At 31.5% G+C, this 15052-nt stretch overlaps 1 protein-coding gene across 1 annotated transcript in view; it reads left to right on the forward strand.

The window, feature by feature from the left end:
* LOC120586237 (cadherin-10) overlaps positions 1-14812 on the forward strand; it is a 135056-nt gene extending 120244 nt beyond the window's left edge. Inside the window, exons 9-12 of the mRNA XM_039842740.1 lie at positions 3590-3711; positions 8551-8659; positions 11327-11578; positions 13881-14812. Of these exons, the coding sequence (XP_039698674.1) occupies positions 3590-3711; positions 8551-8659; positions 11327-11578; positions 13881-14371 (974 nt within the window). The 3' untranslated portion in view covers positions 14372-14812. The remainder of the gene's footprint in view (positions 1-3589; positions 3712-8550; positions 8660-11326; positions 11579-13880) is intronic.
* The last annotated feature ends 240 nt before the right edge of the window (positions 14813-15052 follow it).

A 15052-nucleotide genomic window follows, 5' to 3' on the forward strand; every position in this document is an offset into this window, starting at 1 on the left:
ACAGAAGATATTTTTGTTTTTAGTTTTTCTTTTAAAGAAAACTTTTATTTCTCTATCTGTCCCCACATCACCATGATTAGAAGTGCCCAACAGGATTCAATCTGGTCACTTCAGAATCATGGTTGTTTGTTTTCTCTCTTGATTCAAGATCCTTATTCAAGGCCAGTGAGCTAGAAACTGCATTTTCCATTTCAGATACTCGGAGAAATTTAACTTCTAAAGCTAGTAGAAGTAATTACGATTCTGTAAAAAGCCAGGCCAATTACATTCTTCTTTTTCAAAACTAAACCTGTTTCTTGCCCTTAAATGAATCAGTCTATGGAGTAGCTGCTGAGAATGTCTGTCTGCCAAACCACAAGCAGTCAGGGGCCCATTTTGCTGTTCCAAGTATTAAAAGGAATGAGGGTAAGAGGAGAATGGCATACAGGAAATAGTTTTTACTAGATTTTAAACACTGGGTTTATGGTAAATGTGTCATACACTAAACACTAAGCAGGCAGGACACAACGACATATAAATACACTTCCTAACCAATATGTTTCCAGGCCCTGCCTCTAACTGTTTAATTCTACATCCTACAGCAGTATATCACACCATATGGCACATGCTACTTCAGATAATTATTTAGTGCATTATACCATGAAAAACTTCTTTTTCTTTTTTAAAAAATGTTTTTAAATGCTATGTGAAGAATAAAAAATCTCAAATTAATGACATAGTCAGGGATTATAGGATACATCATTGTAAAAACCAGTAAATTTCTCTAATTACATCTGAAAATTTAACTATAATTATTGCAGTACATTCTGAAGACAGTTGAGCAAAGTTTATGACTGAAAGATTCCATTACCTATACCTAGTTTCTTATTAGTGGAAATTCTTGCCATAAGATAGAAAATATACATCTTTCTAAAGCCTGAAATTTCTAGATAATAATTTAATTTCATCTTCTGGGCGGCATGGAAAGCCTGTGGATACATAGGTACAGATTCCTCTTCTGCTGTACATTTTAAGATCCTTTACCACTGATATATTCTTGCTACAACAGCGTTTGCCTTGATGACCCTGAGAGAGACTCAGGTGATAAATACATGCCAGCTGCTATTCAGTACAATGCTTCCTTGGAATGCTTTATGTTTTTATTTATATGTAGACTGTAGCATCTGCCAGTAAAAAAGATCAGTGCAAGTACTGTTTTTTGAATAGGTGACTCTAGGCCTGATGCTTTACAAAGCACATTAATCCCTGTGGATTTAGTTTTTGATTTGAAGAGCCTTGAGTTATTTGTAAAGAGGCTGGAGAATCTCTACGTATTGTTAGGGAAGAGACTGACAGTGCAATTTTTTAGATATGAAACATTTCTGTCTCTCTTCACTCTGTGGCATAGTTAGAAAGTAAATTGCTACCCACAAAAGAGCTATTTTTATTTCAAAACTTTATATTGAAAGAAAATATGTTGCTTATGTCCACTAAATATATAAGTAGGTTAAAGAGCATGTTCCAGAAAATATAGAAGAATAATACCTTCCCACTCTTCTACATAGCAGCAAGTAACTTTAGATGATTGATGGTTCATTCGTAGGCAGACCCTGTGCCTCCAGATATTAGCAAATGGTCCACAAGTAAGAGAGGTGGCAAAATAGTAGAATGCCATTTTTCTCCTCTCCACTTTTCTCAAAATGTACTTCTCTTCAGACCCACATGAATTGTAGGAAAGCTAGTTTTTATTGTGTGGATGCTTTGTGTGGAGAAAGAGCATACACTCTTAAGTAACGTAAGGAAATGAAGAAGATATGGCTGTCGATAAAGACGATCTTAATAATAATGCTCAACACATATTGGGTACTTACCAACAAACTGATACTTTGATAAGAAGTTTTCATGCATTAAATTTAATTTTTCAAATAACTATAAGATTAGAAGTTCGATTTTGATGCACATTGAGTAAACTGAGGCATTAGAGAGATGGAGTAAATTGGCCAGTCATATCATGAATGAGTGATGGATGTGGGAATCAAAGCAGCTCTGTGTGACCCCAGGGTCTGAACTTTTTAATCACCTAACACACTAAGAAGTGAAATATATGTAGCAATACATTAGAAAATATGAAACCAGAACCTGAAAACTGAATTCATACGGGTTAAGAAGACTGAGGTACAACTGAAGTGTTACAGAGGGAAGGCATTTGAAAGTTTCTGTTGAAAAGAAGAAAAGGTAAATAGACTTCAAAATGGATTTAGAATTCTGTCTGCCTGTCTTCATACTACTTCAGCCTTGAAAATGTCTCTGCTGAATAATCAGTTCTTACACATTATTTTTGAAAAGTGCTGATTTCATTATTTTAGTAACATTATAATTACATGGAGAGCAAGGAGGAGAAAGAAATTCTTTTGAGTAGTGACATATTCCCTATTTGCACCTGACAATATTTTTTACCCTTGTATCTAAAAAATTATTTAGATAAAATTAGAAAGTCAGATATATTCCACAAGGGTAAACAATATTACTCATAACCCATGTTGGTAGAGGCCATTTAATAAGATTCCTACTGTCCCTCAGCTCATCTGCTCTTTGTTTGTTTTGCTTTGTTTTTAGCTAATTATCTTCTTTCTCTTTTTATATTCATCTTCAGCTTGTGTTTGCCAAAGTTTACACAGAATTTTAACTATATCCAAAGATTGAGGTTTTGATATCATGAAGGCTGACGAATATAACCTGAATTTAAGATGTCAAAACACTCTCACATATTAGTACAAGATCCTAGAAAAATCCACAGTGGATATAATGTAAATATGACTAATACTAGGTTGTTACCCAAGACTAAGCTAAATAGACATTTATATTTTAAAATTCTATTTACAGTTGAAACAATTTTTAAATGCATGTTTTTATGGGAAAACTTTGATGCTCTTGATTTCATCATTTGTAGCAAAAAAAAATTATACTTATTATACTGTTAAACTGATTTTGTTATGCAAAATTGAGCCTGGATGGTTGAAATGATACCAGTAACAATTATATTAATGAGACATTTCATTGTAAATTTCTATTCAATTTGTATAATTAGTAGCTACATATTAAAATTTCCAAAAAGAAAGTTGAGAGTAGCTGTTGGGATACCTTTGTGATTAAAGTGGTCAGCGGTTAGGTTGTAATATAACAAACTACCACTTAGAAGCTAACGATCTTGAGCAAGTTACTAATTTATTTAAAACTACTTTTTTATCTAAAAAAATCAATAAAGATTAAGCAATATAATGATGTATAACAAAGATTTAATAAATATTTGTTCTTATTTTATGCATTTGTTCTTATTTTATGCATTTGAGTTCACAATACAGTGAACTCAATTACACTGTATTGTGCTTTTAAAAAGATTTTCCAAAATAATAATAGTACTCTAGAGCCCAATAATAACTGAATTCGTGACTACTTAATTAGGCTCTTAGTAATTTTCTTTATTGCATTTGCTCATTATGTTAGTAGAAGAAATGTGATGTTTATTTGTATGTGAGCATTTAATATCCACGAGATGCTTATACAAACTAAATCTGGTAGAAACTCTAAAATTTTCCTTTCTCTTTTCTAGACAACCCCAAAGAGATGACACGTGTGGCTGTTTTTGTGAGAATTTTGGATGTTAATGACAATGCTCCACAATTTGCTGTGTTTTATGACACTTTTGTTTGTGAAAATGCCAGACCAGGACAGGTGAGTACTTGTAGGATTTGAAAGCATGGGAAGATTTTAATGGCGTGGTTAAATTTTCTTTTCCCAATCTTAAGAGGAATGAGCAAACAGAGATAAAAACACCCATAAAGTCTTAACAGTAATAGATATAAAAACAAACAAACTCTGATGTTTTTAAGATTGAAAATGTTTTAAATTACAGTATAAGAAGTTTCATATTTCTTTTGTAAAGTCCTAACGTAATTATAAGATTTTATTGTTGTCACAAAAGTTAAGGTATAAGAATAAATAACTTTACATTTATAAACTTTCGAAAACAAATAAACAAAAAAAAACAAAGAAAAAACCCCTGCTGTGTCATTAGATAAATATTGATAACTGCTAGAGATATGAGAAATAAAAGTTAGAAAAAACAAACAAATACATGGGATCAGCAAAACATTCCATCAGTATTTCAATATACGCAAACAGATTTCGAAGCAGGGCTGGAGAATTTGCTCTTTACATTTATACATTTATTTCCTCATTGTAGCAACACATAAAGTGCTTAATGACTTAGTGTTCTCCTTTAAAATATTCTTTCTATATCAGCTTTATTTATAACTCTTTAAGCCTTTTCCTCAGTGGACTCATTTTGTTGTTTGAAAAGCTCCAGCGTATATGGCTGAAAGAAATGTTCTTAATTGGTTTGAGTGCTATCTTCACAGAATGAAGCCGCCTGTTATAAATAATAATTAGGAATCAAATTTGTTTTATTAAAGAAAGAGGAGCCACCATAAAACTGTATGGTGTTTTGACATCATTTGATGCTCTTTATAAACATCAATGTCATTGTTACATTTTTATGCAAATTACAATGTGAAATAGCTCAGATTCTTCCTTCTGAAGATTGTAACAGGAATTCAATAGCCTGTCTATTGTTTGAAATGGTAAAACTGTTGCAGTTGGACTCATTTTTTTATTTGAAAATGTTATGGAAATGTTTAATTTGGAATATTTAAGTGACTTAGCTACTTCCGACCTACTTCTTAATGAAACTTCTTAGTGTGTGCCCTAAAAATACTGTTCCAAATAGTCGTCTGCCTGCCAGGCTCAGCATGATATAAGTTGAAGCTTTTTCTCTAAAAGATAAATTACCCACTTTGCAACTGCTGCATACATTGCTCCCTCTATGATTTTTCTATCTGATTTTCAAGAGATATCTTTTCAGACCATTTGAGTCATTATAAATACTGAATTTCAAAAGTATTCAAAATACACAAAATAAGGGATTCCTTTTTTTTTTTAACTTTATCTAGCTCAGTAACTTTATATTTTACAGTCTTTTAAAAATTAGTTGACATATTAAAGGAAAATATAATCAAATCAAAGCTGATTTTAATTTTTAAAAACTAGTTAGCAATTATTTTTAATAAGACCAGTTTGTTAGGTGTCATTTTGGTCTCATCGGCTGAAAAATGGTTGCTTAAACTAACCTGTTATATACTCAATAATGGAATTCTAGGTTATGACATCCTGGCAGGAAAAATCAAAGCAATTTGGTAAAGTCCTTCCCTGAGCCTTTCTCGAAATTCATTTGTTAACTCTGTCTTGTCTTCCCCTCAGGAAGCGAGAGCTTGGTCAGGTCTTCTGGGTGTGCTTTAGTTATTTCTAGAGTATTTCAATCTACCCAATACTCCTCCAAATTACGTGTTCTTTAAGAGTAGCATTTAGAACAACTCTATGAGAAATAATTCTATTCATTTGGTGCGTGGACAAAATGAGAAGACAGAAATAAAGCTAATTGCCACTCCCAACTCATTATTTGCCTATTCCCTGCTGTAAAAATAGGAGACTTTCCTCCTTGGAAAGGATGCAACTTACAATAATATAGTATTAATAGTTCCCTCTTGTGCCTGAACTAGGCCACTTGACTCTCCTTTTTTTTTTTCATCTCGGAGAGAGTCAGGGGACCTTGGGAGATGGAAGAAGAGAGGACTGGCTGGCTTTCTTTTCTTCCATTTTCCCTCACACATGCACCATGCCTTCAGTAAATAAAATGTATTTTAAATTTTTTAATTTCTATGGGAAGGAAATAGCATTTCAGTCTCATAGGAGATTTCCCTGAGTCTGTCTCCTCAGAGAAGACTGCTGCTTATGTTTAAACATCCACGGGTATCTAAAGTCCACACACTTCTCAAACCCAAAATATCCCTTTACATATTTTCCTTTGAACAGTGATGTTACTTCCTCAGCAACTGAAGAAGGATTCTTTTTATCAGAATAAAGGGAATTTTTTTCATCAACAGAAACTATTAGTCTTCTCGCTAAAAAAAAAAAAAAATTAAAACAGTAAAACTTAGTGAATGGTTTAACTTTAAACATCTTAAATTCCATTCATCATCCCAAACTCTATTATAATATACTCACTGAAACACCACTCAAGTTGATTTAAGATTATTCAAGAAAAGCCCAGTGGAAAATATCAACAAATTTTTTAACCGCTAAGGAGATAAAATATAAATGACTTATATGTGTCTATTTTTCATATGCTCAAAATAAATACTGGACATCACTAGTTTATCTTTTTTGCCTAATTGTGGTAACTTCTTTTTTTGGAAATGGGCCAAAATAAATTTGTCTCCAGCAGAAATAAAATAGTGAGTGCTTACACAGAGACACAAAGGTATGGTTTATCTCCTTGTAGCCAACTTCTGATTTCTATTGTAACTCTTTATGGTAATATACCAAATCAAAATACTGTGATTTTTTAATGTATGACTGGAAAAGGAAAGGAAGACTGGATTGAAAAGTAAATGCTGGTTATGAGGAAGTTGGACACTAGAAGCCAAGATATGTCCTGAAGGAAAAAAATACATTGTGAAAAGAAGTAAATGCCTCGATCCGCAATAGAGAATTCTTGGGATCACAAAAATATGTTGTAATGTGATATAGATTTCCGACGTGTGATTCTATTTTGTTTGTATTGTTAATATGAGCTTGACTTATTCACTCTATAACATTTAATGAAAATATATCAGTGAACCATTGATTTTGAAATCTACAATGCTACCATTTTTAATTAAAATAATACATTTTAATTGAGAATTTCTACATAAACCTTTAAACGTTCTTACGGATATATATAAAGATGTGGCCATTTTTTCTGAAGTGTAAAAATGAGCAGGAATTGTAAATTGTAATTACAGTTGCAAATGCATATTTATTATGAGACATTGTAGTTTTTCTTTTAAAAGATCATCATCTCTACTTTCACTTTTTATCATTTATATCTCTATATGTTAACGTATTAATCTTAATGATACATATAAACAAGAATTTCCATCAGTCTACTATCTTTCTTGATATGTTATCACATTTATATCATTTTTTCCTCTTCAATTTATTCTAACAAATCACTATTTAAAAATAAAATTTTTAGGCTGCTTGACAAACACATCAGTCGAGAAATATTTTTGTAATTGAATCAATACCTCTTAAAGGAAATTAGTTAACATTATTTTAACATTTTGTTTAATTTTTTTATATATGTACCGTCTTTTGGATAAGCCATTAGCCATGAATTCTTGCTTTTATTTAATCTTAAATTACCACTAACATTTCACAATGTAGTTATTATATTTTAAAATGTATTTTTAAAATTTTTCAAAATTAAAAATTTTTTAGCTGCCTATTTCTAGATAATAAACATTTATCTTTGTTTGTTTCAATTATATTTCTTGTATCATTTTGAAATAAATGGTTAGGGTTATTTAATTAAATAAGGAGTGCCTCAAACTTACCGCATTGTTATTTTTATAAGACACTTTAAAAGAAAAATAATTTAATACAGAATAGTTAAAATAATTTGTTTTTAATTATTTTACATCATGTTTTAAACTTAAAATTCCTTTTTAAATCAACAAAATGTCAGTAACAAATATTTTCATTCAAGTATATTTGACCATTTATATAGATATCAGTACACATTTTTAACTATTTCTGAAGCCCCCTTGCAAAATCAAAATATGCAAAAAATATGTAAAATATTATATATATAAGTTAACGACAAAGTAGGTATGTATGCAAAAAAGTACATAGCTATATTACGTATATATTTTATAATATCAATTAATCATATAACATGTTCAAATCAATAATCTGATTATAGTATAAGGTGTTAACATTTTTACTTTGTTACCAGATAGTTTCTTATATTGTTACCAGAAAATAATATAAAGAGTTATAAAATAAAATAACCCTTCTAATATAACCTTTTCTCATAGTATGCATATGTTGAATTTAAAAATACATAATTGTATTGATGGTGCAAATGAAGTGAATTGTTACTGTTAAAGTAGACAATAATGTTTGTCTTTTTTTAAGAAAAAGGTATGTATAGTATTGTCTATAAAATCTTTAGATTTTTTTGAGTAGTTTTCACTTTTTTGATAAGGAGCAAAGCCTCAATCAAAATAATTTTCTAATTTTTCCTACATTATATAAACTTTTCCAGATCAGTGTTCAAATATATTTGAAATACACTACTCACTTCAAAAGCTTTATCTAAATTAACAAAACTGTAAAAAATATATTACCATTTATCATTTTGAAGGAATGGGTAATATTTAAGAGAAATTGAGATAGGCAAAAACAGAGACAGAGTAACACACGCAGGGAGAGGCAGAATGAAAGAAATAGGGACTTTGTTAAAAATCAAAGTAATAATAAAATAAATGGAATAACTCAAAGATAAATGCAGGTGGAAAAAATCAATTGCCTTTAAAATTTTTGAAATAAATTAGATATCAAAATTTACATGTTATAAGCAGATTATACCTATGGAATTTTGACAAATATGTATTTTTCTCTTTTCTGCAGCTAATACAGACTATAAGTGCAGTAGATAAAGATGACCCTTTAGGCGGACAGAAATTTTTCTTCAGTTTAGCTGCTGTAAATCCAAACTTCACAGTACAGGATAATGAAGGTAAATTTCAGAACGTGTTCATTATGATTTAAGGTGACATCAGTGAAACATTTTCTTTAAGATAACAATTGCCATTTACTTGATGTATTAATGTATTGATCTTTGTTAAAAATTGTGTTTCTGTCGGATATTTAATGAGATATTATGGCAATTTCTTGCTTGATAGGGTTTACTTTCTTGAATTTTAAAATAATCAAATATGTGAAAGAAATCTCTATATGGATCCTAATTAAAAGAATGAATCTCAAAAAACATTCAAGGAAGGCTGGGAAAAAGCAGTTTTCTTAAGAAAAAGGGTAGAACAAAGAAGAGGAGTGAGAAGAAAGAGAAGTAGTATATCAACCCATGAAGGGACTGTACAAAAAGCATAGTTGCAAAGGCAAGATACACTATTCTCCTGTGTAATATATGAATTTTATAATGTCTCTGTGATCGAAAATACTAAAGCTGCATATTTTGCATTCTCAAAAAAGGTAGAAACATATTTTAGAGAAAAAATATATGAAAATTGTTACTATTTTTAAAAAGTTGAACAGCTTTTTCTTTGAAAATAAGTATGGCAATTATTCTGGTCTAAATAAAAGTATGTAATTAGAGCTTTTCTCTCCTTCGTAAATTTATGTTAAACAATAGCATCAGCTAGTTTTCGTTATAAAGCATACTTGTTTTAGAGCAACTGTAGATATTCTTAAAATAAATCTAACTGCTTTGGCATATTTATAGTTCCTTCCTAACAGTTGTGTGTATGCTGGCAGAGCCAGGTTGCTATATCACCTCTAGGTGGCTTTCAGAATATCAGAAAGTAGTTTAAGGTAATGGATAGTTTTATATTGAGCCAACTGTTACTTGAGATATATGATGTAGTAGGAACTTTGCACAAATCAGTCAAGGGAAGTGGATCTATAGGTAACACCTATAGATCTAAATTTGAATTTCTGAAGTGTCTATGTTTTCTCTCCCTCTGGACACCAAAAATAATTGTGATTGGAAAAATCAACATACAGTTGGCAGTTAAAATACAAAATGTTCAGTTACATTTGAATGTCAGGAAAACAAGCCATCATTTTCATTTGCTGAATCTGGCAACCTAAACACAGAACTTAGACTGGACAGCCTCAGTACTGAATTGACAATAGTCTACCTCTTTCTAATTGCATTTTAGTTTGCTTTATGTTCCTAATAAACTGAGCCCTAGATCCCAACCAAACCACCTCTCAATTTTAAAAAGTAATAGAGATTTGAAATAGTACGTCTTACACAGCATTTCACAGTTACTGGAAAAACAACTCAAGGCTAGTCTTAATTTTTGACAAACAGTACCATTTTCCTATGTTAGAAAGAGTTTCTGATCCAAAAACTTCATCAAAACAATGTGTATGTCAAAACCACGGTGATCGAGATGAGACAAAATGATTCGAATAGAATGGTTAGTTTAAGATAAATCCTTATTTTGTTCTTCAATATATCAGTTATTGTAGGCAAAATTAAGATTTACGAACTCTTCAAACATTTAAAAAGTATAAGGCAAGGAAATTCTAAAAATACCCACATGCTTATAAATGTTTATTTTAGTGTAGGCTTAAGAATGGAAGAATTATATTGTAATACTTCTGGGAAGATAAGTCAATATTGTAAAATTATCAGGACACTGCATTTTATTTTTAAAATCTGGTTATGTACATCTTTTATTTTATTAATCCACTTTCATAGCTTATGTAGTTAATTGATATAGTAGAATTTAACTTCTCACTAATTATTTAAGAAAAGATTATTTTATGTTCAAACAACTATACCTGCAAGAAATTGTCAGTTTTTTCTCTCTTGTTTAATTTAGAAATTGGCTAACTCATTCTCACCCAGCTCTACAGGACTGACTAAACTAGGCTAAGTGCATTGGACAAATAGAGTAGGAAATTATCATCCAAGTATACAATGATTTTATTTTTTAATATGTATTGATTATAAAGGGCTAGAATAAATTTTTTTTATTAACCCACAACTCCCATTCACAGATCCTGGGTGAGTTAGATCAAATAAATATCAGTAGCAATCTACTAGGTAGTAAGATGCTGGCCTTTATTAGACCCCTGCTTCTTTCTGTGTGCCTATTATTCATTCCATATCAGCTGTCTTCCACCAATATTTTGAACTATGCATTTATTCATGTTCATGGGTAGAAATCAAAGTTCAGAAATATTAAGTAACTTGCTCACTATAGTTCATATATTGAGACTCATGAAGTTTCTGACTGCATTGATTTTTCAAGTACAATTACAATGAAAATTTACTCAATTATATTTTTTCATGAATATTGGATTAATGTGTTATATATGTGTGTAGACATGCATGTACATTTTTTCTTGCTAGGCATATTTGTTTTCTGAAAATTTTGAAAAACAGTATGCTATCTATGTAGTCTTGATAAATGATTGACTATTAAAAATTCACCATTTTGAAAATCTAATATATAAGCAATCATATTAGATTCCACAAACTAATTTATCTTATCTATATTTTAATTATATTGTATACATTTTATAGGAAAATTTATATCAATTTTTATATTTTGCATAAACATCGCTTTATGTGTATGTTAAAACCACGGTGATCAGGATGAGACAGAGGCACTGTTCCAAGCTATTTGTAATAATTTAAAATTTATTTTAGATAACACAGCCAGAATTTTAACTAGAAAAAATGGATTCAACAGACATGAAATAAGTACCTACCTGTTGCCTGTCGTGATATCAGACAATGATTACCCAATTCAGAGCAGCACGGGCACGCTGACCATCCGAGTGTGCGCTTGCGATAGCCAAGGCAACATGCAGTCCTGCAGCGCGGAAGCGCTGCTGCTGCCTGCGGGCCTCAGCACAGGGGCCTTGATCGCCATTCTCCTCTGCATCATCATTCTGTTGGGTAAGGAATGTCAGAGCAAGTAAGATTATTCCCTAGATTGCTTACTTTGATGTGTTAGTAAATAAGGACTGTTGCTATTAAAATACCTCCTCCCAAACTACCCTTGATGTTTCAGATAGACGTAAATTAACTATGGAATGTCGTTTATATTAAAATATTTTATCTGACTCGATAAAATAAAACCTTCCTTTTATAAATAATGAAATCGAAAGTCAGAAATAGTCAACACATTTTCCAAGGTTACGCAATTTCTGAGTGGCTGAAACAAGGCAAGACACTTTGCAGTTAGTCACTGTATATATAGTTTTTCAGTAAATCTAAAGTTTGTTTCCACATATTTTATGGCTGGATGGAAGCCGCACTATCTTACTCTTTTCTGAAATAATTTTAAAAAGGTCCTTTACTTGGTTGACTTGTCCTTAAAACAATGATACTTGATTTTATAACCTAGAGCAAATTGCTTTTTAATTGCCTTTGAAATAAGAATCAGGTTAAATTTACTCTCTAGTTGCATTATCTTAAAATTACTGTGAATATTCTTATGACCCTAATCCAAAAAACACTGTATCTAACATTTTAAGAAGCAGTGAAATGAACTTGGATTTTGGAGCTCACCTTTGTAAGTTTTATTACTTTCATTATTAGAAACTTTTTTTTTTGTTGAGTAAGATCATTTGGTTGATAAACCATCTGAGGTTTAAAATTTTTATATCAGAAGTTTATATGTGTGTATGAATACATAAATTTAGGGAAAAAATGTCATATTTTCTCCAAAATTGAAACTTTCTTATATGTTGCATTAAAAAAAAGTCTCATTGCACTCTTGCATAATAAGCTTAAAGGCAAGTGATCTGACCATTCTATATTAATAAAAGATAAAACATAACTTAATACTACTTCACAGAATAATTGTCAACTTGAGCTGCTATAACACAGTACCAGAGACACGTAGCGTAAACCACAGAAATTTATTTCTCAAAGTTCTGGACGCCGGGAAGTGCAAAATCAAGGCACTGGCCGTTCTGTGTTAGCTGAAGGCATACTTCCAAATGGCTGTCTTCTGTTGTTTCCTCACATGGCAGAAAACAACCATCTCCGCTGTGTCCCTTTTTATAAGAGCACCCATTCCATTCATGAAGGCGCTTCCTCAGTGACCAATTACCTCCCAAAGACTTAACCTCCAAATCCCATCACGCTGAGGATTTAGGTTTTCACATATGAGTTTTGAGGGGATACATTCAATTCTTAACAATAATAAATCCCATATTGTTTAAATGTTTATTCTAAAGAGACTAAATATAGATATTTCTTCATACATATACCTGGTAAGATATTTTACCTCCCTTTCCTCATCTAATATAATACACATCTGTTTCTCATAATTGTCATTTTAAAGGATCATGACCAAAATGTATGAGGATCATGAAGGAAGGTGGGAAATTAATATGACCGGGTGGAATTTGATATTAATTTTTTTCTATTTCTTTTGCTGTTACCATTATTGAGATCAAAGTTGCTATTGTTATTGATAACTTGTCATGGAAATAAGGAAATATCCTTTCTGAGCGATACATATTTTTACCTGTGGATCTATACCTGTTTAAGATGTATCTAGCCAAGGTTCATACGTGGTTTTTGCAGTCAGTTTCATGTAGTAATTTGAATTCACTCTGCTATCATGTGATCCAACAATTATTTTTGATCTCATGCATGATATATATTTATATGGAAAACTTCTAAACTAATAACATCTAAACAATATGGTCTCCCCCTTCACCCCAGTAATTAAAGCCTTTTAACAATGTAAGAAAAAAATATATATCTAAATCCATCAGCAAAGCTATTTAAATAAAAACTCATACTTCATATTTTGTGAAGAATGCTGCCTTTTAAATATTTAATAAGGATGTGAAAAACATGGGCATATTTTTGCCCTTCTTAATTATTATACTTGAACCTGAATTCAATTTGTGTCTATTTGTTAATAAACACCCTATGTCGCTATGTAATGCAAAGTATGATTACTATTTGTATAATCAGGAACAATCTTTAAACACTTAGAAAAATAGATTAAGTCACTGGATTTGAGAAATATCCCACATTGCTTTAAAAATAAACATACTATTTTTAATCTCTAACATCCTAGCGAAATCCTTCAACAAAAATGGTGGAAGTACAAAATTAATCTTAAATACTAACCTGTCCGGGAAAACCTATTGCTTAAACTCTATAGCATTTCTACTCATCATGTAGATGGTGTTTTAGGTGGACCTTTAATGTGTCTTTTTTTTTTCCCCCTAAGTGATAGTAGTACTGTTTGCAGCTCTGAAAAGACAGCGGAAAAAAGAGCCTCTGATCTTGTCCAAAGAGGACATCAGAGACAACATTGTCAGCTATAACGACGAAGGTGGCGGAGAGGAGGACACCCAGGCCTTTGACATCGGCACCTTGCGGAATCCTGCAGCTATCGAGGAAAAAAAGCTCCGGCGAGATATTATTCCAGAAACTTTATTCATACCTCGGAGGACTCCTACAGCCCCAGATAACACGGATGTGCGGGATTTCATTAACGAAAGGCTAAAAGAGCATGATCTGGATCCCACCGCACCACCCTACGACTCACTCGCAACCTATGCCTACGAAGGAACCGATTCCATTGCGGAATCTCTGAGTTCGTTAGAATCAGGTACCACCGACGGAGACCAAAACTATGATTACCTCCGGGAATGGGGCCCTCGGTTCAATAAGCTGGCGGAAATGTATGGGGGCGGGGAAAGTGACAAAGACTCTTAACCTAGGATACATATTCTGTCGGAACAAGAGGAAGTAACTTTACCTACGCCGTCTCCACTTCACCATATTTGGTCTTCAGGAGAATTTTCCTGCCACTCAGCACAATTTTTTTCCCTTTTACTTTTAAATTTGTTCATTAATTACATTAATTCTTTCCTGTAGGATGTCTCATGGAATAAATACGACATTTTATTTAATCACTTCCAAGAGCCAAAGCTATGGAAATTCAGTGTTGTCCATTTTAGGAAATAAAAGATAATTTCAGAAACACGAACAGGATAGTTCTCCCTTAAGTAACCTCACAAACAAGCCGCTTCTGTTAGATACATGTCTTGCCCTTGCAAATGAAGCTTTTAAAAAAAAAAAAGTGAATAAAAATTTTAAGGTATATCCTGTTCTGTACATTAAATTTTAAAAAATGTACATGTGGTGTTAGTAGATGTGATATGCAACCTGGTATACAAAACGTTTGTGCAATTTCATTTCATCAAATTCTATCTGCTAATGTTTTATATTTATATTTTTGTATTTATTTTTAAAAAATAAACCAGTTTTTACAACTACCTTGTCTCTAGCTTCTTTTTTTTTCTCTAGGAAGGAAAAGATTTTTTTTATCCATTAAATATCTTGTACAAAATTATATTGAATGCAGGTAAGAACACAAAGTCATTGTAATTACTG

The sequence above is a fragment of the Pteropus medius genome, unplaced genomic scaffold (genome assembly GCF_902729225.1).
Source record: "Pteropus medius unplaced genomic scaffold, Ma_sr-lr_union100, whole genome shotgun sequence".
NCBI lineage: Eukaryota > Metazoa > Chordata > Mammalia > Chiroptera > Pteropodidae > Pteropus > Pteropus medius.